The 25,757-nt window shown below is 39.8% G+C and overlaps 1 protein-coding gene across 18 annotated transcripts in view; it reads left to right on the top strand.

The window, feature by feature from the left end:
* arid4b (AT-rich interaction domain 4B) overlaps nucleotides 1-25,757 on the top strand; it is a 138,234-nt gene that overhangs the window by 82,532 nt on the left and 29,945 nt on the right. For 10 of the 18 annotated variants that reach the window (XR_015506416.1, XR_015506415.1, XR_015506412.1 and 7 more), the window contains exons 12-16: nucleotides 1,708-1,780; nucleotides 3,481-3,575; nucleotides 5,682-5,779; nucleotides 9,051-9,261; nucleotides 11,981-12,180. Coding sequence is in view for 10 of the 18 variants with exons in the window: in XM_087279805.1 (XP_087135931.1) it covers nucleotides 1,708-1,780; nucleotides 3,481-3,575; nucleotides 5,682-5,779; nucleotides 9,051-9,261; nucleotides 11,981-12,180 (677 nt within the window). In the remaining 8 variants the exon portion in view is untranslated. The remainder of the gene's footprint in view (nucleotides 1-1,707; nucleotides 1,781-3,480; nucleotides 3,576-5,681; nucleotides 5,780-9,050; nucleotides 9,262-11,980; nucleotides 12,181-25,757) is intronic. The other 8 variants (XR_015506418.1, XR_015506417.1, XR_015506414.1 and 5 more) reach the window with 1 other exon arrangement.

Genomic DNA, 25,757 nt, shown 5'->3' with positions numbered 1-25,757 from the left:
AAACTTAAGTAACAGCCTTTTGTGCAGAGGTGTCGGTAATCAGGGAGTTTTGCAAGTCGCCAATACTAAAGTTTATATAATATGACGATGATGTCACTTTCAGTAAGCATGGCTATAAAGCAGAAAGCAGGGATAAAGAGTCAGGGAGCTAAGACTTTATTACATTAATTCTCGGCCATGTGTTGGGTCTAAGACCACTGATAATTCTATAAAACTTGTTTATTGTATTCTTTAAAATTGTCATAATTAATAATCAAGCAAAGGATTTATTTAGTGATTTAGGCATGTCAATCCAGTTGTTACATTGTTTTCCAGTAACATTTAGCATTGATTTCTGTTATTTATTCATAATAATAATTGTATAATATTAAGTATAATTGTATTAATTTATAATAAATATAGTTGAATTGTTATATTTATTGAATAACAAATCTAACAATTTAAGGGTGGTTGGGGGGTAATGCAGCTTTCAATAGATGAAGCTGCATTAGTAATATTGTGGCTCAAAAAAGGATATGGATAAATGATATTATTAGTGTCTGTATGGTGTGTGTGTGTGTGTGTGTGTAATGCCTTTTGTTCAGTTTGTTTTTGTTTTATTAATTTACTCATTAATCTTCATTCATTTTAAACACGGCATATACTGTTTGCTGTACAATAAAAGTATGTGAAAACTAGCTGAAAAGTTATATATGTGAATAGTCTTTTTTTTTTTTTTTACTAAATATTGATTTTCATTTGGTTTGCACATGTGCTTGCTGAATTATTTCAAGGAATAAATTGATATATTTCAAGAGTAATTAATTAAATGAATTAAAACCACATTATCTTATTTACCAGAATAAAATAAATAAATAAAAAAAAAAAAAAAAATATATATATATATATATATATATATATACATATATATATATATTTATATATATATACATATATATATATATTTATATATATATATATATATATATATATATATATATATATATATATATATATATATATATATATATATATAACACTGTATAACACTGAATTCACACAGAATATAACACTGAATACATAATTTTTTGTGTGCCACCCCAAGAGTTGGTGTGGCCTCTTCTGGCCACCCCTAAGAAAATTTTCTGGGGGCGCCACTGCTAGCCAGAGCTGTAAAACGCAACACCAACTATTTCAGCATATGTTTTACACCGCGGATGCTCTTGCAGCCACAACCCAGTACTGGGAAACATCCATACACACTCATTCACACTCATACACTACGGACAATTTAGTTAATCAATTGCCCTATAGCGCATGTGTTTGGACTGTGGGGGAAACCCGAAGGAAACCCACGCCAACTCAGGGAGAAACCCACGCCAACTCAGAGAGAACATGCAAACTCCACATAGACACGCCAACTGACCCAGCAGAGGCTTAAACCTTGTTGCAGTGAGGCGACAGTGCTAACCACTGAGCCACTGTAAATATTTAAAATAAAATATTATAAAGTTTTTAAAATGCTAAATACATTGAACTTTTTCGGCATTATTAATCAAATAAATGCAAAACCAAACATGTGATCTTAAAGTTCTAGATTTTATATTACTTTGGTTTAGTTAGATTCTTTTTAATAACTTTTTTTCTTTTCTAACATTGCTTCATACCATTAAAAAAAAAGCTCTTCTGAATGACACGCCGCTCTCTGTTTGTGTTTGCTGTTCGCAGGAGGAAGTGGAGCCGTTCCCAGAAGAGAAGGACAACTTCCTACAACAGCTTTACAAATTCATGGAGGACAGAGGTGAACACTGTTATTTACATTTTATTTACAGTTGAAACCAGAAGTTTACATACACTGTATAAAAGGCACACAACCATTAAAAAAGTCAGATGTTAATGTGACTAAACGTTTTCTATTTAGGAAAGTTCGGATTATCACATTTGTTTCTGTTCTGCTTAATAGCAGAATAATGAGAGAGATTTTTTTGAGGAATTGTTCTAACTTTTCTTGAAAGTCAAGTTTCCATACTGTAAGATTATTCTGACTCTGAAAAGCTCAGATGATGATGTCGAGGTTTTGGAAGTTTCTGATTGGCTAATTGACAACATTTGAGTTAATGTGAGGAACAACTTTAGAATAGTATTACAGGAAAACCTCAAACACACTGCTGCCTTGTGTGACAACATGGGAAAATCAACAAGCCAGAATCAACAACAAAGCCAGATTACAATTAGCTGAATTACACTGGGGAGAAGACTCATTTCTGGAGACATGTCCTGTGCTCTGATGGAGCTGAGATTGAACTGTTTGGCCATAATGAGCAGTGTTACATTTGGAGGACAAAGGGGAAAGCTTACAAGCCTAGGAACACCATCCCAACTGTCAAGTATGTTGTGGGGCTGTTTTGCTGCAGGAGGGACTGGTCCACTTCACAGCATAGATGGCATCATGAAGAAAGAACATTATGTAGAAATACTGAAGCAACATCTCAACACATCAGCCAGGACATTAAAACTTGGCTACATATAAGTCTTCCAAACAGACCATGACCCTCAGCATACTGCCAAATTAGGGAACATGTGCTTTAAGGACAACAGGTTTTTTTTTGGAGTGGCCATCACAAAGCCCTGATCTCAATCCTATAGAAAATTTGTGGGCAGAGTTGAAAAAGCTTGTCCGAGCAAGACAGCCAACAAATCTGACTCGGTTACACCAATTCTGTCAAGAGGAACGGGCCAAATTTCCTGCAAACTATTGTGAGAAGCTTGTGGAAGGATACCCAAAACATTTAACCAAAGCTAAAGTTTAAAAGCAAAGATAAAAAATACTAAGGAAATGTGTGTAAACTTTTGACTGTCTAGAAATTAATAAAAACTCTCAAAAAAAAAAAAGAAAGAAAATTCTCTCATTATTCTGGAATTTAGCAAATGTAAATGATTTGGGTAATCCTAACGAACTTAAAATAGTAAATGTTTAGTATGATTTACCATCAGACATTTTTGAAAATGGTTATGTTGCTTTTTTAGAGTGTATCTAAACTTCTGGTTTCAACTGTATATAATTTGTATAATAAAGAGTTGCTGGTTAATAAAACAGTGTGAGAGGAAGTTGCCGTGGGCCTTGGTGCAGATGAAAAGTTAAAATAAAAAGTATATTTATATAGACAGATAGGTAACTAGATACAATAGACAGGGATAGATCGGCACAAAAAAATTGTCAGCCCAGCCGGAAACTACCCGCTCTGCCAGATGGCCAGTCCGCCCCTGCCTATGTCTCACTTGCCAGTCAGAACAGTTAAATGGACCTAATTGTATAGCTATGCCATCACATAAAAAGGAACAAATATTGGATTATTATTATGTATGATTATTTTTTTTTATTTAACTTTTTTTTTTTTTTTTTTTACATTTGAAAACTTTTTAATTTGAACTTTCTGTAAATTTAGATTTCACTTACACCTTAAACCCACTTTAAACTATCTTCTTGACTCTTCTGCTCAGGAACCCCCATCAACAAGCGGCCGGTGCTGGGCTACAAGAATCTGAATCTGTTCAAGCTCTACAGGCTGGTGCATAAGCTGGGAGGATTCGACAATGTGAGTGAAACACGGTCTCAATCATTTTCAGGAAAATAAAGATTTAAATTGTTTTATAAAATTAGCTTGACAGATTTTCACAACTAGTTCAACATTTTTGTGTATAATGACTGAAGTGATGAAATGAGGACTTAGGGTGCTTTCACATCTGTAGTTCGCTTCATTTGGTCCGCACCAAGGGTAGTAAATGATACATTGTTGCATTTTCTGCCGTCTTTGGGTCGTTTTCACACCACACTGCTGGCTTTGGTCCGAACCAGTTGAAACGAACCAAAATGCAGTCATCTGACAAAATCCACATCTCTCATTGGCCAGATGTTGTTGAACAAATTTCCTAAACTGCTGATCGATTGGTCAGAATTCACGTGTGGGAAAATGCCAATGAACTCCCGCAGGTAAACAAAACCGGCAGACACAAAATGTCGCTTTTTACTATGAAGGGACGACTGCGCTGACTGATTGTATGGCTGCTTTAAACAAACTATACATTTCGATAATGAAGCGCGGCCGCGGCTGAAAAACAGTGTTTAATGCATCGCACTTTATTAATTTAGCTAAACTGCGACATGCTCATCTTGCGGAAATATTACCAACGATCCATAAGGTAATGTTTTCCCCCCTCTCTCTCTCTATTGGTAAAGCGCTGTCAACAAATATTTTCCCTTTACATCCCATAACCGTACATTCACACCGAAAGCGGCGAGAGCGTCCAAGGTCGCTCTGGCCGCCCTGGCGACAACGCTGTCTGCCTTCAGCTCCGGCGGCGGGAGCGTCAAAACTCGCTACATTGATCTCATATTTAAAGGAGCCGTTGCAGCATATCAGTTACATTCCTGCATAAAACATGTTTCTAGCGTGAAAATGTTGCGCACTTCTTATCAAATTCATTTAACAATGGAAGATCAAGTTGCGTGTGGTGTGGCTTTGCTCTATTTATCCAATATGTGTCCATATGTCTGAAATATCCTGAAGCAGCATTATTGTTTTGTACTGTCACGTCTTGTGAGATTCCCGCTTTTTGAAGATAAATATATATAACATTAATGCACATCAGTAACTCGCCAGTAACTTATTTAATGCATGTTCATGTAAGAAAACATTGTAAATAATTGGAAATCCGGCGACCACAATCATTAAACCCTTTGGAACAACTGTGGTCGGAACCAAAGTTCACAGGTCTGTGTTCTCTGAACTCCTATCAAGCGGTGAACGTCTTCATTCTGATTCCTTGCCGCCGAACCGCATCATAGCTCATTACCATAAAGTTAACTTGATTTCAACTATCCTCTACGCCCACGCCGGCGAAGACGCGCCGCGCCGCGTTGCTCCTCGCCGCGGGCTCTCATTGAAAATTAATGACTTCCGGCTACTTTGACGCTCTCGCCGCTTTCAGTGTGAACGTACGGTAATGCAAAGCGCATCGGCCTACGGCAGCTGGATTAGTCCAAAAGGCGCAGTACTTTTTGCGGTTGGACCTGTTTTAGTACGGATCATATTCTCACCACAAACGATCCGCTCCAGGGTTTGTTTGAAACCGTACCGAGACCACCTCTTCAAGCAGGTCTCGGTATGCTTATTTGGTCCGCCTTTGGTGAGCACTCGAGTACGATTGCTGCATTCTCACCTGCCCAAACGAACCGCACCAAAAGGGAAAACGAACTCTAGTGCGATTCATTCAAACTAAATAAAACAGGTGTGAAAGCACCCTTACAGTTTTATACTGAGTGACTATTCAGCATTTACAAGTTTAGTTCATTTTGACTGACATGACATAAGCAGATGATATAAACAGCAGAGAGTTGTATAAAAGCAATTGATGCATGTCCAAAAGCATTTGCAAGTTGTTGGAAGGAATGAGAAACTGCTTCTGTGATGTGCACAAATGACTGATTGTTTTGAGAAATGCATTAACTGCTGTGCAAATGTAAATAATGTAATGAGAAATGCACCAAAGCAACTGAGAAAAACTGTAAATACAAAATCAATGCTAAACGTTTGAGAATTGATTCAGAATCGTCAAAAAGAAATCACAATCCTTTGATTAATCTTTTTTTTCTTTGGCTGTTGCTTCTGCATTGAGTAATAACGTGTTCGTGTGTGTTTCAGATCGAGAGCGGATCTGTCTGGAAGCAGGTGTATCAGGATCTGGGCATCCCCGTGCTCAACTCCGCCGCCGGCTACAACGTCAAGTGTGCCTACAGAAAGTATGTGCATCCTTCAGCATCTGCTTTCACTCAGACAGCATGACAGTGACTGTAAATGTGAGATGCTCAGCGGTGGCGCGTCAAGTCAGCGCAAAATGTTTTGACTTGTACGAGAGCGAGGACTGTGAGCGCTCGTCCTGTCTGATTTCCTTCAAAAAATCATTCTGATATGCTTTCGGCTGCCTGATATTGTTCATGGAAACTGTGCTACAACAGATCTACACTATGGTATATACAGAGTTCAGAGCAAAATGATTGCTGTGTAATTTGAACACTTTCTCAGTTATTTCTCAAGTGCTGAATAATGGAGAGATTTTTTTTCAGCACATTTTTAAACAAATGGCTATTTTCTAAAAACAATTTTTTTCTGACTTTGGCATGATGACATTAAAATATATCTTATTAGATATTTTGAAAGTGCAGTTTATAGACTTAACTAGGTTAATTAGCCAAGTCATTGGACAGCTGCGAAAAAACAACAAAGAACAGAAGAAAAAAAACAAAACAGTCAGTTACTGACGGGTGTGCATGTTTGCATCTGTAGATAAATAGAAGAATGGATGGATAGATAGATAGATAGATAGATAGATAGATAGATAGATAGATAGATAGATAGATAGATAGATAGATAGATAGATAGATAGATAGATAGATAGATAGATAGATAGATAGATAGATAGATAGATAGATAGATAGATAGATAGATGGATGGATGGATGGATGTATGGATATATGGATGGATGGACGGACGGACGGATGGATGGATAAATAGAACGATAGATGGATGGATACAAAGATAGAGGAATGGATGGATGGATGGATGGATGGATGGATGGATGGACGGACGGACGGACGGATGGATGAATAAATAGAACGATAGATGGATGGACGGTTAGATGGATGGATGGACAGACGGACGGATGGATGGATAAATACAACGATAGATAGATAGATAGATAGATAGATAGATAGATAGATAGATAGATAGATAGATAGATAGATGGATGGATGGATGGATGGATGGATGGATGGATGGATGGATGGATGGATGGATGGATGGATGGATGGATGGATGGATGGATTGATGGATGGACGGCGGACGGACAGACGGATGGATGAAATGATAGATAGATAGATAGACAGACAGACAGATAGACAGACAGATAGATAGATAGATAGATATATAGATAGATAGATAGATAGATAGATAGATAGATAGATAGATAGATAGATAGATAGATAGATAGATGGATGGATATATGGATGGATGGACGGACAGATGGATGAATAAATAGAACAATAGATAGATAGATAGATAGATAGATAGATAGATAGATAGATAGATAGATAGATAGATAGATAGATAGATAGATAGATAGATAGATAGATAGATAGATAGATAGATATATAGATGGATGGATATATGGATGGATGGACGGACGGATGGATGAATAAATAGAACAATAGATAGATAGATAGATAGATAGATAGATAGATAGATAGATAGATAGATAGATAGATAGATAGATAGATAGATAGATAGATGGATGGATGGATGGATGGATGGATGGATGGATGGATGGATGGATGGATGGATGGATGGTTGGATGGATGGTTGGATGGACGGACATGAATAGATGAATAGATGGATGGATGGATGGAAGGATGGTTGGATGGATGGTTGGATGGACGGACATGAATAGATGAATGGATGGATGGATGGATGGATGGATGGATGGATGGATGGACGGACGGACATGGATGGATGGATAAACAGACAGATAGTCAGACAGACAGACAGATAGATAGATAGATAGATAGATAGATAGATAGATAGATAGATAGATAGATAGATGGATGGATGGATGTTCTGTTTGCATGTTCTCCTTGTTTTGGTATGGGTTTCCTCCAGGGGTCTGTTCTTCGTACGTGGATTACTCAGTAAGCTGGATTTGGATATTGACGATTTGACACGGTCCAGGATCGTTTCGTTCTTCAAAGCTGATCCGAGAGTTGTTGTCATAGCAACAGTTCTGCTAGGTCAAACCTGATCGGGAGCAGGTTCAATTCATATAAACAGGATTAGATCGGCTCAGTTCAAGCAAAGATAATACAGAAAGTATGTTCTGAATTCTGATATTTTCTTACAGTAGTAGTTATATACACTTGGGAAAATGGTACATATTTTTTTAACTATATATATAAAGTTATAGTCATTAATAAAATAAATTAAGTTATACATATTAATAAAACGTATGCAATCTGCAACCTCGAAATGAAAGTACAAAGACTGCCACCTGGTGGTGCAAAGAGAAAACTTATTGATATGAACTTTTTAGATCGCTTTAGTACAAATTGTGTATAATAGAAATGCAAAATATGTGACTTTTTTTTAAAGCAATAATACATTTCAGCAGTCATAAACATGTTTTGATAGTTAATATGCCAGTGATTTGATGCTTTTACCAATATGAAAATGCTTTTGTAAACAACCAGTTATTCTTTACACCGATTAAAAAACGGCTACTATAATAAAGAAAATCTTTTCTAAATGTGGAACTAAATACATTGATTTGCATTGAAATACATGATGAATACTCTTGACACATGAAAGTGTAAAGCCTGCAGCTCACAACAAATGTGGAAGGTTATTGCGTGACATATTTAACAAGCCGTTTACTGCTAATTTGATGTAATTTTGCTTACATGGATAATTGAATATTAATCAGATGATGTCATTACGCTGCTGTGCCGTCAGCCAATCGTTGCATTGCTGATCATGATTTCGAGGATCGATAGATCTGTCCTTCACAACACACGCAGCGATCTCAGATCAGTTCATCCAGACATTCTAATCTGATTCGAGAACTCGTTTGAAGAACCAAATTAGCGAGAGATCAGTTATCAAGATTAAAAGATCCAGGATCTGCCAAATCATCTTAGATCATTTAAGCGAGGTATGAAGAACGGACCCCAGGTGCTCTGGTTTTCTCCACAGTCCAACCACATGTGCTATAGGGGAATAGGGTAAAGCAAATCGGCCTTAGTGTATGAGTGTGTGTATGGGTGTATCTGCTGTGTAAAACATATGCCGTAATAGTTGACGGTTCATTCCGCTGTGGCGACCCCTGATCAATAAGGGACTAAGCTAAAGGAAAATGAATGAAGTATTTTAGCAGCTGTATTATTTGCTTTGTAACTCTTTACATCCAACATTGTTAATAACTGAGATGTGAATGGTAATGAATAATGGTTGCACATCCTCCCGCAGGTACCTGTATGGTTTTGAGGATTACTGCACCTCCACAGGAATCAGCTTCCGCATGGATCTGCCATATAAAACTGGTGAGAAGACGAGCTGTAAAACTGAGGTGAAAGCTGAGGAAGTGATCAGCACTGAAAACACTGTCTCTTTAAACACACCAGAAGAACACAAGAGCATCACAGAATCAGAGAGATCCTGCACACGGCATCTGCTCAAGGTACTCACACTACACATACTACTCAGTCTACTATCCAGACCACTCATACTACTGCTACAACAGCCTACGACTGAGTCTACCATCTAGTCTACACATACTAGTCAGGTTAATTATACTACTCAGTCTACTAATACTACTTACCTTGCACACACTACTCGCACTATACATGCTACTGATATTTAGTCTACACATACTGTATGAAGTATAATTGTTTTCATCCTACTCAGTTCACTCATACTACACATACTACTGATACCCTGCCTACTCTTGCTACTCAGTTTACACATACTACTCACTCTACACATACTGCTAAGACCAAGTCTTCTCATACTACTCAGTTTAATCATACTACTCAATCTACACATACTACTGATGCCAGGTTTACTCATTCAGCTCAGTTTATTTATACTACTCATTCCTCCCATACTACCTATACTGCGTCTACTCGAACTACTCAGTATACACATACCACTTGGTCTATACATATTACTCAAATTACTAAATCTTATTATTCTCATGTTACTCAAACTACACTATTTATACTCCTCGCTCTGCTAATGTTACTAATACTAAATCTCCTTAGACTCATGGTCCACTACTCAATCTGTTCATACTACTCACACTACTTATACTACTGGTACTAGATCTACTCTTACTACTCTCACTACTTATACTACTGATATTAGATCTACTCATTCTTATACTACTGATACTAGATCTACTCATACCACTCTCACTGCTTATACTACTGATACTAGATCTACTCGTACTTAAACTACTGATACTAGATCTACTCTTACTACTCTCACTACTTATACTACTGATACTAGATCTACTCATACCACTCTCACTGCTTATACTACTGATACTAGATCTACTCATACTTAAACTACTGATACTAGATCTACTCATACTACTCTCACTGCTTATACTACTGATACTAGATCTACTCATACTACTCTCACTGCTTATACTACTGATACTAGATCTACTCTTACTACTCTCACTACTTATACTACTGATACTAGATCTACTCATACTACTCTCACTGCTTATACTACTGATACTAGATCTACTCTTACTACTCTCACTGCTTATACTACTGATACTAGATCTACTCATACTACTCTCACTACTTATACTACTGATACTAGATCTACTCATACTACTCTCACTGCTTATACTACTGATACTAGATCTACTCATACTACTCTCACTGCTTATACTACTGATACTAGATCTACTCTTACTACTCTCACTGCTTATACTACTGATACTAGATCTACTCATACTACTCTCACTGCTTAAACTACTGATACTAGATCTACTCATGCTTATACTACTGATACTAAATCTACTCATACTACTCTCACTGCTTATACTACTGATACTAGATCTACTCATACTACTCTCACTACTTATACTACTGATACTAGATCTACTCATACTACTCTCACTGCTTATACTACTGATACTAGATCTACTCTTACTACTCTCACTGCTTATACTACTGATACTAGATCTACTCATACTACTCTCACTGCTTATACTACTGATACTAGATCTACTCATGCTTATACTACTGATACTAAATCTACTCTTACTACTCTCACTGCTTATACTACTGATACTAGATCTACTCTTACTACTCTCACTGCTTATACTACTGATACTAGATCTACTCATACTACTCTCACTGCTTATACTACTGATACTAGATCTACTCATGCTTATACTACTGATACTAAATCTACTCTTACTACTCTCACTGCTTATACTACTGATACTAGATCTACTCTTACTACTCTCACTGCTTATACTACTGATACTAGATCTACTCATACTACTCTCACTGCTTATACTACTGATACTAGATCTACTCTTACTACTCACACTACTTATACTACCAATACTATGTCTACTCATACTACTTACACTACTTAAACTACAGATACTAGATCTACTTCTACTACTCACACTACTAACTAGGTCTACTCATACTACTCATACTACTTAGTCTATTTATTTTACTCAAACTACTTATATTGTTTACACTAAACTTTTATAACACTCCAGTTACTCAAGTTACTTTTACTTAGCTATATAATATTACAAAGCTTACTCTAACTTACACTAACTTAAGCTCACATACTTATACTACTACATGATTACACACAATACTCATATTATTTATTATACTGATATTAAGTCTCACTATACTCGTATGTAAAGTAATTCTACTCATACTTCAGTCAAACTTCCAAAACTATTTATATTACTCATGTTTCTGAAACTAAGCCTACACATACTTTACTCAAACTACTCAATCTAACCTTATGACTCACTACTCATACCACTTGTTTTTCTCCATTTAAATAGATTACCAGCTTGTTGTTAGCTTATTTGTTTGTCATCTGCCCTTTAGGTTATTTATTTTAATGCTTCTTCCCCAACACAAGTAGGCAGTATAAAGTACATACTGTGCATTATGCAGAACACTAGTGTTGCATTTAAAGCAGAGCCACTGTTTTCATCTTTATATCTGTTACATCTGTTAATTTAGTCTCTCAGCAGGAATGTGTCTGACCCTCATGCATATTCATAAGTCATGTTTCCCCTCCACACAAGCTGTTGGAATAAAAACAATGATGCATTTACAAATCAAAGTTTAATTAGGGTTGAATCGCATTCATGAAAAGGGCATGTTATTTCCGCTCAGGAGGAGAAAACGGAGACCGTGACCCCATGTGAAGAAAAAGCGGACATCAGCGGTGAAAATAAGGAGGATGAGAAGCACGCTGAGGAGGAGAACGAGATGAATGAAGAGGTCAAACAATGCATGTCCACAGGGGAGACTGACGTCACTGAGGACGTGAAGGAGGAACCGTGTGAAGAACCAGACGACAAAGATCTGTCAGGGTGAGTGAGGCTTTCAGTATGAGCATCAGTGCATGGCTATGAAGGAGAGAGAGAGAGAAACTGAGGCAAAAATGAAAAAAGAGGGAGAAACATGATCATGAAAACATTTAAAGGGGACCTATTATGCAAAAATGACTTTTATAGGGGGTTTAAACATATTTGTGTGGCAACTGTCTGTGAATATAACCAGCTTCCAATGGAAGAAATGTATTGATTGTTTTTGTTAATATCAGACTTGATATCAGACAGAGTCTGCAGAAACTCTTTAATTGACATTCTCCCTTTGTACAAGTCAACGGAGATGGAAATAAGCCCATTCATTAGTGACAATCTTTCCCTCATTAGCATAGGATGTTAGGGCTCTATTTTGACGGTCCATGTGCAAAACGGAAAGCGCAGGGCGCAAATGCATTTAGGGAGTGTCAGAATCCATTTGTGCTAATATGAGGACGGGAAAATCCGCTTTGCGCCATGCCACATGGTCTAAAAGTGTTGAGCTTATTTTATTAATGATTTATAGGGTTAATGAGTTATATAATAATGAGTATTAATGAGTTATATAAACCAATCAGAGTCTCATCTCCCATTCCCTTTAAGAGCCAGCTGCGTCGCGCCAAGAGCGCATTCGCTATTTACATGACGTAAAGTAAGTTCACTTTCGCTTTTGCTCTCGTGGATAGGGAAACCTTTACACAATTAGCCTAAAAATAATTAATTTCGTTTGTTAAGCGCAAAGATTTGTTTCAAAACTATTTCTAAATTCAGTTCTAATTTCCAGCAAACCATAATAATGAAGTGTGCTCAATATACTGAGTTATTTCCAAATAGACATGCTGTGCCCCATAAGGTCTAAAACCTGCAGGTGGACAAATCTAAGCTTGTTTTTAATAAAACAAATATAAATATGGATATAATAAATAATACTGCTAATAATAATAACATTATACAAAAGCAAATTGTTATGAATGAACTAAAAAAGCCTCCCGAGGTGAAAGATGCAGTGGTTTTTAAATTCATGGAGGCTAGAAAATAATATGTTTTGTAATATTTTAATCCTTTATATTTATATCATATATATATCCCTATTATATCCTATATATATATATATATATATATATATATATATATATATATATATATATATATATATATATATATATATATATATATATACCCTTAATATTTTAATTCTTTTTCATATGTAAAGATATTTGCGTATTGCTCTACATCTTGTGTGTATTAAGCAGTGTGCAAGTGAGGCGCACAACTAACGCGCTCTGCGCCGGACTTTAGACCGGGTTTGTTCTGGTCTAAAGAACAGACTATTACAGTTTCTCAAAATAACAACGCGCCAAAACACGCCTGCTTTTTTAGACCAGAACGCCTATGGGTGCACATATGAGCGCAAATGCATTTGCTATTTAAAAAGCGTGGTGCAACACCTTAAAATGACCTTTGCGCCGAGCTGAAAGTAGCAAATAACAATTGGATCGCGCCTTGCGCCACATTGCGCAGCGTGTATGATAGGGCCCTTAGTCTTGTTTTTGAATCTGCCACTATGCTGACACACAGGTATTTGTAGCTCCACCCTCTTTTGTAAAGAGCACAATCTCATTTCAATTTAAAGCGACAGTCACTAAAACACCACAATTAGGATTAAAGCCTAATATAACTAATGTTGAGTTATACAACATTATTTGTGTGGTATTTTCAGCTGAAACTTCACAAACACACTCTAGAGACATCAGAGACTTATTTTACATCTTTATTACATCTAACCGACTGTATAAAAAAAGTGTATATATATATATATATATATATATATATATATATATATATATATAAAATTGCATATGTGTATATCATAATATTAAATATCATAATAAATATTTTAATATATAAGCACACAGACAGGTTCAAAGCTCCTGAATTCTTTACTTCTGTAAATGAACCTGACAGGATTACTAGAGATGGCGAAACAAAAACTGCTGATGCTTTGAGTTAGACTGACTTCTAGTGATCTACTGTATATCCATTAAAATAAACAACCTCACCTGAACCCTAAATGTAAAATACAGTAAAAACCCTCTAAATCTGTTGAAACGCATCGACTTGAAGGTGGTTTGGTTTGTAGCTGGACATTATTGTACTGTATGGACGCGCGTCCCTTATAAAACGCTTGCCAGACGTTAGACAAAGAGAGCACGCACAGTGTGTGAATCAACGGCCGTGTGTGACTCTGATACAGTATGAGTTGCAGACCTGAGGCAGGCTTAATACTTAGTACTAATTGCTTAATACACCTGAGAAAGAAGTCCCAGTTGATGTGCAGCGATCGGAAATATTAGCCACAGTTATGTCTGTAATTAACAGTGAGTCTGTTTGTGCACAGAGTCTGAATTAACCTGTTCAAACAATCACAGAAAACAGGTAATACCATTACTGCTAGAATTTTAAAATGACGTATTTAAAGGGCCATGAAACCCCCTTGTTTAAGCAGTGTTTAAGTTTTCACACCTCTACTTTGGAAAAAGTCAGAAAAGTGGGCGTGTCCAGCTCTGTTTAGGGGGGAGTGTCGGAGGAAGAAAAGAGGCTTGGTGTGGGAGTGTCTATTTGGGCGCGCTGAATTTCAGAGTCAAAACACACACACACACAAACACACACACACACACACACACAGGGGACAAAGTGACTGTGTTTACATGGACATCTGTAGTCGAATTATTTGCCAAATTATTAAATGGTGGACTTTAACTGCAGTTTGGCTCTTTCATTCAGAGAATTCATTCATGTCCCTCCCGACAAACGTGATATTTGATTCGAGGAGCTGCTCTAAGCGTGTATTTTTCATGCAATGTTTGATACCGCACGGCGAATGAGAGAAAAAAAAAACTCTGCATTTCCCGGAAACTTAGATGCACACGGCAGGTAGTGTCAGAAAGCCGCGTGTGTTATTCACGATAACACGAGGTTATAGTTTGGTTGTAACTGTTAGTGCTAATTTGTTTACACTCGGTGCAATAGTTTGTTTCATACGAATAAAATACGAACTGAATAAACAAAGAGCACTGGTCGCTCACTTACCAAATCTGTAGAGACAGGACAATCACCAGCAACTAGACCCGCGTCTTTATTAAGAGAAGACTACAAGCGAATCCGGATCTCAGCGTTTGCAGATGAGAACAGCTCTCAGGTAAACAATAATCCTCCTTAGACACGTAAGTTATTGTTGTCGAGCGTCGCGTACACTGTTAATCCACACGTGACTCCAGCTGCGCTCTCACAGAGAGAAAATGAAAACAAAACTTAACTGCAGCAACACTTCACGCTTGTTTTGCCAACACAACGTGGCGTCTCTGCCGTCTACACTCTGACAGTAATGAATATTAATGAAGTTGCACAATAGAGCGCGCTGATTGGTTTGAACCAAGCTTTACTCATGCATTAATGCATCACACTGTAAGATGTAATAAGACACACTCTGGCACAGGCGTCCAGTCTGCACGCTGGAATACACGCTATTATCTCATGACCGTGACGCAGCTTCAAAAATTAGTTTCAAACTGGAAGTACGAATTTGCTTGAAATAACGTAAAAACAACCAATTTACACTTTTTAGTCAAATATAGGTGTCCTAATAGTGTTTTTAGCAGTGTGGGACACATATACCACTGTCAACAGCTCAACACGTGTGTTTTGGTCTTTCGTGACCCTTTAATAATTAAATTAAATAATTATAGTATAATATTTAAGTTAATTTTAAGCCACCTGCAGGATCCCACCGGTTGAGAATCCCTGGTTTCCCTTCTGAAAAATCCAGCTTAAACCAGCCTAGGCTGGTTGGCTGGTTTTAGCTGGTTGTTTTAGAGGGGTTTTGGCCATTTCCAGGCTGGTTTCCAGCCATTTCCAGCCTGGTCTTAGCTGGTCAGGCTGGAAAATTACCAGCCAAATCCAGATAAAACCAGCTTGACCAGCCTGGTTTAAGCTGGACATAGCTGGTTTTGGCTGGGCTCCCAGCTTGGCTAGGCTGGTCAAGCTGGTTTTAACTGGTCATCTCCCAGCCTGACCAGCTAAGACCAGGCTGGAAATGGCTGGAAACCAGTCTGGAAATGTCCAAAACCCCTCTAAAACCAGCCTGGTCAACCAGCTAAAACCAGCCAACCAGCCTAGGCTGGTTTAAGCTGGATTTTTCAGCAGGGTTACCCTACTTTATTATGGTTCAAAAATGCTATAGTGTTTAAAAAATGCTACAGTATTTTTCATGTAGGTATTGAGAATAACTGTTTCTGGTGTGCTTTTGCAGTCCTTTTTCATGTGCAAACAACAACATTGTACACTAGAAGAAGTTGAATGTAATAAGAAATGCATAATAGGGCCCTTTATGTGTAAATACATCTTATTTTGATGTTGGATACAGGATGGTTGTGTGTTGGTGTTATCTGGAAGGATGAAATGCTTATTGAATCTGCATGTTGGCTGAAATGTTGGCTCTTCAGCTTGCTTTTTTTTTCTCTCTCTCTCTCTCTCTCTCTCATTTCTCTTGTTTTCTCCACCAGCAGAATGTTTGGTTGTAAGCCTTTAAACACATCTCCAGCAAAAAAAAGCCTCTGTTCTTGTTTTCATTGTGCTTTTTACTTAAATTAAAAAAAGAAATATCAATGTCATATGATCAATATTGAGTAAAAATGAGCACAAATTAGATATTACACTATACACACACACACACACACACACACACACACACACACAAAAGTGCTTTCTTAATTTTTTTAGATGAGTCAAATAAATTTTTCTAGACACCTCTAACTAAATTTTGAGGCGCGAAGGAAGTGGATTCTGATACGCGAATGAAGCTGATTTTGATGCGCGAATGAAGCAAATTTTGACGCGCGAATGAAGCGGATTCTGACGCGCGAATGAAGTGGATTCTGACGCGCGAATGAAGTGGATTCTGACGCGCGAATGAAGTGGATTCTGACGCGCGAATGAAGCGGATTCTGACGCGCGAATGAAGCGGATTCTGACGCGCGAATGAAGCGTATTCTGACGCGCGAATGAAGCGTATTCTGACGCGCGAATGAAGCGTATTCTGACGCGCGAATGAAGCGTATTCTGACGCGCGAATGAAGCGTATTCTGACGCGCGAATGAAGCGTATTCTGACGCGCGAATGAAGCGGATTCTGACGCGCGAATGAAGCGGATTCTGACGCGCGAATGAAGCGGATTCTGACGCGCGAATGAAGCGGATTCTGACGCGCGAATGAAGCGGATTCTGACGCGCGAATGAAGCGGATTCTGACGCGCGAATGAAGCGGATTCTGACGCGCGAATGAAGCGGATTCTGTCGCGCGAATGAAGCGGATTCTGTCGCGCGAATGAAGCGGATTCTGTCGCGCGAATGAAGCGGATTCTGTCGCGCGAATGAAGCGGATTCTGTCGCGCGAATGAAGCGGATTCTGTCGCGCGAATGAAGCGGATTCTGTCGCGCGAATGAAGCGGATTCTGTCGCGCGAATGAAGCGGATTCTGTCGCGCGAATGAAGCGGATTCTGTCGCGCGAATGAAGCGGATTCTGTCGCGCGAATGAAGCGGATTCTGTCGCGCGAATAAAACGACTTTTGACGCGCGAATGAAGCGGATTCTGACGCGCGAATGAAGCGGATTCTGACGCGCGAATGAAGCGGATTCTGACGCGCGAAAGAAGCGGATTCTGACGCGCGAAAGAAGCGGATTCTGACGCGCGAATGAAGCGCCAATGAAGCGCCAATGAAGCGGGATTTGACACACAAATGAAGGGGATTTTGAAGCACATTTTGATGCGCGAATGAATTGAGCAAACTCAAATGTTCACGTGTCTATTTACGTGTGAATAGCGCAATTTATCCGCGAATTCTGCGTCTGGTGTAAACACAGCATTATATTGACAACACGTTCTGATACTGCGAGGTGCATCGCTCTGCATTTTTTTATTGACAAGGAAAAAGAAATGTGCTGCGCTTTTTATGTTGCTAGGCAACCACTGAATTAGCTGCGTATTGTGTGCAGGCGCTGCTGTTGATATTGTTGTAACCGCTTGTCTCCTTAGTCGTTTTCACAACACAAACACTGCTGCCACATTTAAAGATCCCCGCCTCTGCTTTCATTTGATTTGAGAATGAAAAAGACGCGACTGATGTAGCGCACTTTTTCCGCTCAAAGTTGACTTTTTCAGCCGCTCCATAAGCAGTGCACAAAACGCTCACAGCCATTAGAAAACCATTCAAAAAAAGCATGTTCAATGTGATCAACTGCCTAAGTCAGTAGTTCGAAGAGTCGGTCCTGAGTTATTCTGGCACAGTTTCCTCTGTAATTCTTTATTGTGGAGTGTTCAGGTGTGACTTTGACATCCTCAAGAGCGCTACGTTGCTAGTTTTACACTGTCCTTCACTGTTTACACTGTTTCCCGATGCTTTCTGCTCTCATATCATGCCTGTAGTGCTCCTGCTGTGTTGTGCTGATGATGTTCTGTGGATGAAAACAGACCAGAAGGTCATGACCAGCTTTGGATAGAGTTGGGAATCAGAAACTTCATTAAAAGTTCACATGAAATCAAAACGAACCATATGGATGTTGTTAGCTCACATTGCTAGTTTTGTGTTGAACAATTCATCTATGCAGGTCATTAAGAAACAAAAATAGTCTGCTCTACTAATCTAAAAATAAAATCTGAAAATGCACTGTGTGTTTTCAGTTCAATTCTCAGATTAGGTCTGCCTGATGTGGTGGGTGGGGCTAACATACTTAGCCATGCCCCTCCAGCTTTCAGTTGGGCAACAAACAGAAACAGTGAAGAGGGGTTTGATAGGGTATAACAACTCCCCAAACCCTTTCCCCCATTTTTCTGAATGAAATGCCTACTTTACTACATCCAATCAGCTCCCAGTAGAAAAAAAAACAAGCCACGCCCACTGTTTTATCATTTAATATCCCGTTTCTATTGGAACTGCTTCACACTACGAAACAAAAAACAGACACAGCTTCAATGCTGACTTTAATGGTGCATAAACAATCCACCAACCGTGCAAGCTTTAGAATTGACTAAAGCCCTGCTCACAATGTGAGATTTCAGCCAAGATTTTGTCATCTGAGACAAATTTGGGAAATCCTAAAAGATTCCTGAAATCCTAGGCTAAAATCTGTGATCTTTGATTGTTGGTTTGACTTGTTCCCAGACAGCCGCTTAATGCCCGTTGCGATTAGAGTAGTGCCAGAAGATTTCAGACAATTTTCTGCTGTCTGACAGCAGCTGTGATGAGCATCAATCCAAGAACCAATAGGATCCCAGAATTTGATGACGCAATCCATCGACAATTTAAATGACCACGGGGAAATGTAGAAAAAGACCGTATTTTCTTCCAGGTTTTATTATTAGGACACGTTGTGTGCAAAATTGCCGCTACAGATTGTTTACGTTTGCTGTGAAGAATCATTTCACAACGCGGGATAGTGAAAGTGTCACGCGTAGATAATGTCAAACTCCAAGGGCATTTTCTTTCGTGTTTGGCGCATCTTCATTATCGTTCAGTCTGACTTTATGATATGAGATCTTACAATGTTTCCATCCAAAAATGCGAATAAACTTTATGCGCAAAACTGGAATATCGCATAAAACATGTGCGAGTCAAGCCGAACAAAATCGTCACTTCTTGATTACTGGCACCAAATATCAAAAGTAAAAACTGAACTTGCTGCAGTAGGACAAGCCGCGTCAATCTTTTCTTCATCGAATAAATGACTTGCGCCTCAGAAGGCAATCCTGACATGCAGTGGATGCGCTTTGGCGTTTGAAGGTGTCAGACGCGGAGCACAGATGCTCTTGATTCTGGAGGTCATTAATAATATAATAACACTACTACAGAAAAGGTAAGGCGTTTTAGATGACCAAAACAACATTCCAGATGGTTTACAGTGTGCTCAGCCTGCTGGTTTGTCCATTCACACACATTTCTATCATCACATGATCTCTTATAACAAAATCACATGACCTTTTTAATGCGAATGCTGGAATTTGTTCGGTAAAAGTGTTTCCATCGTAGTTTATGCACATCTTTTTTATCGAATAAAAGGTTTATCCTGCTCAGTTGTGCGCACATGTTTTTTATGCGCATTTTCAAAATGTATGCGCATCATGGCATTTCCATCAACCGTTATATGCAAAATGTGCATAATAATAGGTGGATGGAAACGTAGCTAGTGTGACATGGGAGCCATGTTCATGCATCTAACATGCTACAATCGTTCAGGATTTTACAAAATCGCAGTGTGAGCCAGTCTTTAGTCTGACTTGCTCACTGGTTTTCTGCACTTTTGTTTAGTCATATTTATATATGAAGTCAAATAATAGATGCGCAAAAAACTAATTGGATGCCTTTATGACTTTCTTCTTTGAGCGCGAATGACGTCGATCTAAACTTTCTGCCGTACAGCACGACTACTAAGTGTTTAGACTTTTTTCTGTTTCAAGCATGTAAAATTAATTAATAAATATGGTTTACCCAGCCAGGAGCTTGATTATGACATAGTGCTTGTTGTTGGTGTCCCGAGGGGAAATTCTAGTGCCGACACCGGACAACAGTTCATCAAACTTGGCTTGGCTCAGTCTGAAGCACAGCTGAAAGCCTCCAACATCCAGCTCCAGTTTTTGGAGGAGTTGCTGAACTCACAGAGCTGGGTGCACCTCTGAAAGATCTGGTGGACTTGGCAATGAATCTATGCTGTTCTTCAGCCTACATAAAGAGCAGCTATTCTCTTAATAAAATCCATGTTCGCCATTTAACAACAAAGCTAGAGTCACAGGCTGAAGCCCTGCTAATGACGTGAATCTAAGTCTATTGTAAAGGGAATTTAATTTGTGAATGAAGCACTTAAATGTGATGTTTACGCATCTATTTATGTGCTAATAGCATGAATTATTCACGCATGCCACATCTGCTGTGAACACAGCATTAGAAACCTGCAGATATCCTGCGATGTAAATGCAGCTTTATTCACAAATATTCATTTATTTTCAACTGCTTTTTCCGGGGCCGGGTCACGGAGTAAGCAGTTTTAGGAGAGAACCCCAGACTTCCCTCTCCCAAGACACTTCATTCAGTTCTCCCGGGGGGATCCTGAGGCCTTCCCAGGCCAGCCGAGAGACATAGTCCGTCCAGCATGTCCTGGGTATTCCCTGAGGCCTCCTCCCAGTGGGACTGGAACACCTTCCTAGGTAGGCGTCCAGGAGGCATCCGAAACAGATGCCTCAGCCACCTCAGCTGACTTCTCTTAATGTGGAGGAGCAGCGGCTCCTCTCCGAGCTCCTCCCGGGTGACAGAGCTCCTCATCCTCATCTATAAGTGTGTGCCCTGCCACCCTGCGAAAGAGATTAATTTCAGCCACTTGTATCCGAGATCTTGTGCTTTCAGTCATGACCCAAAGTTCATGACCATAGGTGAGAGTAGGAATGTAGATTGACTGGCAAATCGAGAGCTTTGCCTTTCGGCTCAGCTCCATCTTTACCACAACAGGACCAGTACATTGACCGCATTACTGCTGCCGCTGCACCAATCTGCCTGTCGATCTCACGTTCCATCCTTCCCTCACTCGTGAACAAAACCCCAAGATACTTGAACTCCTCCACCTTAGGGTGAGGACTTTCCTCCAACCTGGAGATGCAACCCACCTTTTTACGGTGGAGCACCACTAAGTGCGGTTCAAAAACCCCTTATCAGTAAAAGAGCATCCAGGACCGTGATATTGCACGGAATGGCGCAGCCGGGGCCCCACCCTGGAGCCACACCTGGGGTTGGGGCTTGTTTGCGAGTGCCCGGTGGCTGGGTTTTCTCCCATGGAACTCGGCCGGGCTTAGCCCGAAGGAGCAACTTGGGACAATCCTCCTGCAGGCCAGCCACCTACAGGGGGAGCCAAAATGGGCTGGTGCATTGTGGAACGCATCGTAGTCAAAGGTTTTGACCAACGACAACACGATCGTCAGGCCCAAATATATTATAAAATCTAATTTTATGTGATATTCCAGTTTTGCGTATCTAATTCACCTCTTTACATGGAAACACAACTACCGTACTTTGGGTGCTTTCACACCTACACTTTTGTTTTGAATCGTGTCTCGATTGCCCAGTTAGCGCGGTTCGTTTGGCATATGTGAACAGTGCAATCGCGTTCTGTTCCGCGCCAAAGTAATCGCTCCGAGATCGCTTGAATGAGGTGGTCTCGGCTCGATTTAAACGAACCCTGGAGCGGTTCGATTACAGTGAGAAAGCGATCCGATCCGAGCCCGGTTATATCACAGTGTTTTATGGATATGTAATAGGCTTACGGCTATATGAAGAGAGAATTATGAGTAGGGCGGGAAGTTTCGCGAGTCTCCGGATACCCGCAAACGAGTGATGATCTCCCGGTAATCTCGCGTCTCCCTCCCGGTCCTCAAATAGGCTACGTCGCGCACCCTTCTGACCCCTCCCCACCGCATCTCTCCTCAGACACGTCGCGCGCACACCCTGTCAATCACCACCAAACCACCACCTCTCCTGACAGCTGAGCGGGACGCTGCAAAATAAACCCTGACACTCTGACCAATGTGAGGAGAGTTTACTCACACGTGACTTGTTTTAGCTCTTTTGGTCTGATTAGAAACTTTGCAGTGTGAAAGCGAACCGCACCAAGAGCAAAGAGCAACAATGTAACAATTGTAATCTCTGTTTCGGAACAACTGAATCGATTCACAGGTGTGAAAACACCCTTACAGTACTTGCAGACGATCGATTACACATGATAGCAGAATAATTACTCTCAAACACAACTTAAAAAACAGAGCAGTTACATTAATAGCGATTCCCAGCTCTACCGATGCTCTTTAAATGAAATCTGGTTGCATTGGATTCATTTGTAAGCTTTGGTCTCTTTTTGATTAAACTCACCCGACTAATATCCCTCTTGTAGCTGTGATTCAGTGGTTTTCATAGATGCTTTGTCTCGATGGTCATCCTGCAGTGATGGTTATCCCCTCCATGTTTATTTATTTGTTTGTATGGTTTGGCTCAAATTGAAGCAGATGTCTGTGTGGATCCAGGGTCCTGCCGAACACCAGCTCAGTTGTTGCATCACTATCTGAGGATTGTTTTCTGCTCACTAACTAGGTTGATGGTTGGATTGGAGCAGACTTCAGTGTGCCGTCTAGCTGTCTAACTGGCTTTCTCTCTGCTCTCTAACGCCACTGTGATTCGCTGAGCTTTGCTGTGACCTCTTGCTGCACTCTGACCCTTTAACCTTTGACCCCATCACACGCACACTTCCCCAACTCCAGCTCAAAGTCACATTTGAAGCATCTTTAGGTTAGACAAATCTACTAATCCTCATGCTGGTCCTCACACATGTGACAGACTTTCTTTTGTGGAACGCTAAAGAAGACTGAATGTTCATCTCTAAATAATGACCGCAGGCTGTCAAGCTCCTAAAACATTTATGTATTTTTTTATTTAATATTTTAGAATATGATATTTTTATTTGTTGGTATTGAAAAAAAAACAGGATTTTTTTCAGGATATATGAATATATACACAGTGGGTACGGACAGTGTTCAGACCCCCTTAAATGTTTCACTCTTTGTTAAATTGCAACCATTGCCATTGCTTTTTCCTCGTTAATGTACACACAGCACCTCATACTGACAGAAAAACACAGGACTATTGACTTTATTGCAGATATATTAAAAAAGAAAAACTGAAATATCACATGGTGTTCAGATCCTTTGCTGTGACACTCATGTAACTCCGCTGCTGTCCATTTCTTCTGATGATCCTTGAGATGGTTATACACCTTCATTTAAATTCAGCTGCGTTTGATTATACTGATTGGACTTGATTTGCAATGTCACACCGCTGTCTATACAGCTCACAATGCATGTCAGAGCAAATGGAAATCATGAGGTCAAAGGAACTGTCTGAAGAGCTCAGAGACAGAATTGTGGCAAGGCACAGATCTGGCCACGGTTACAAAACATTTCTACTGCTATTAAGGTTTTAATAGCACAGGTGTCATCATAATCCTTAAATGAAAGACATTTGGGATGACCAGAACCCTTCCTAGAGCTGACCATCTGGCCAAACTGAGCTATCAGAGGAGAAGAGACTTGATGAGGGAGGTAAACAGTAACCCAAAGATTACTGCGGCTGAGCTCCAGAGATGCAGTCGGGAGATGGGAGAAAGTTGTAGAAAGTCAACCATCACTGCAGCCCTCCACCAGTTGACTCCTATTGGCAGAGTGGCTCGACAGAAGCCTCTCCTCAGTGGAGTTTGCTAAAAAAAAAAAAAAAAAAAAACCTGAACGGCTCCACGATGGTGAGAAATATGATTCTCTGGTCTGATGAGACCAAGATAGAACTTTTAATCTCAATTCTAAGCGGTCTGTGTGGAGAAAACCAGGCCCTGCTCATCACCTGTCCAATACAGTCCCAACAGTGAAACATGGTGGTGGCAGCATCATGCTGTTGGGGTGTTTCTCAGATACAGGGACTGGTTGAAATTGAAAGAAAGAAGAAAGTAGAGGAATGTCCTGGACCAAAACCTTCTCCAGAGTGCTTAAGACCTTAGACTGGCCTAAGGGTATACCTTCCAACAAGACAATGACCCTAAGCACACAGCTGAAATAACGAAAGAGTGACTTTAATACAACTCAGTAAGTGTTCTTGAATGGCCCAGCCAGAGCCCGACTTAAAGCCGATTAAGCATCTTTGGAGGTCAATGGAACTGCCTGAAGAGCTCAGAGACAGAATTGTGGCAAGGCACAGATCTGGCCAAGGTTACAGAAACATTTCTACTGCTCTTAAGGTTTCTAAGAGGCACAGAGGTCTCCCACCTCCTTAAATGAAAGACGTTTGGGATGACCAGAACCCTTCCTAGAGCTGGCCATCTGGCCAAACTGAGCTATCAGAGGAGAAGAGACTTGATGAGGGAGGTAAACAGTAACCCAAAGATTACTGCGGCTGAGCTCCAGAGATGCAGTCGGGAGATGGGAGAAAGTTGTAGAAAGTCAATCATCACTGCAGCCCTCCACCAGTTGACTCCTATTGGCAGAGCGGCTCGACAGAAGCCTCTCCTCAGTGAAGTTTGCTAAAAAAAAATTTAAAAAACCTGAACGGCTCCACGATGGTGAGAAATACGACTCTCTGGTCTGATGAGACCAAGATAGAACTTTTAATCTCAATTCTAAGCGGTCTGTGTGGAGACAACCAGGCCCTGCTCATCACCTGTCCAATACAGTCCCAACAGTGAAACATGGTGGTGGCAGCATCATGCTGTTGGGGTGTTTCTCAGATACAGGGACTGGTTGAAATTGAAAGAAAGAAGAAAGTAGAGGAATGTCCTGGACCAAAACCTTCTCCAGAGTGCTTAAGACCTCAGACTGGCCTAAGGGTTTACCTTCCAACAAGACAATGACCCTAAGCACACAGCTGAAATAACAAAAGAGTAACTTTAATACAACTCAGTAAGTGTTCTTGAATGGCCCAGCCAGAGCCCTGACTTAAAGCCGATTAAGCATC

The sequence above is a fragment of the Danio rerio genome, chromosome 13 (assembly GCF_052040795.2).
Source record: "Danio rerio strain M-AB ecotype USA chromosome 13, GRCz13ab, whole genome shotgun sequence".
In the NCBI taxonomy this organism is placed as follows: Eukaryota; Metazoa; Chordata; class Actinopteri; order Cypriniformes; family Danionidae; genus Danio; species Danio rerio.
Note: the sequence above shows the minus strand (reverse complement) of the source record. Positions and strands in the feature narration are given on the sequence as shown.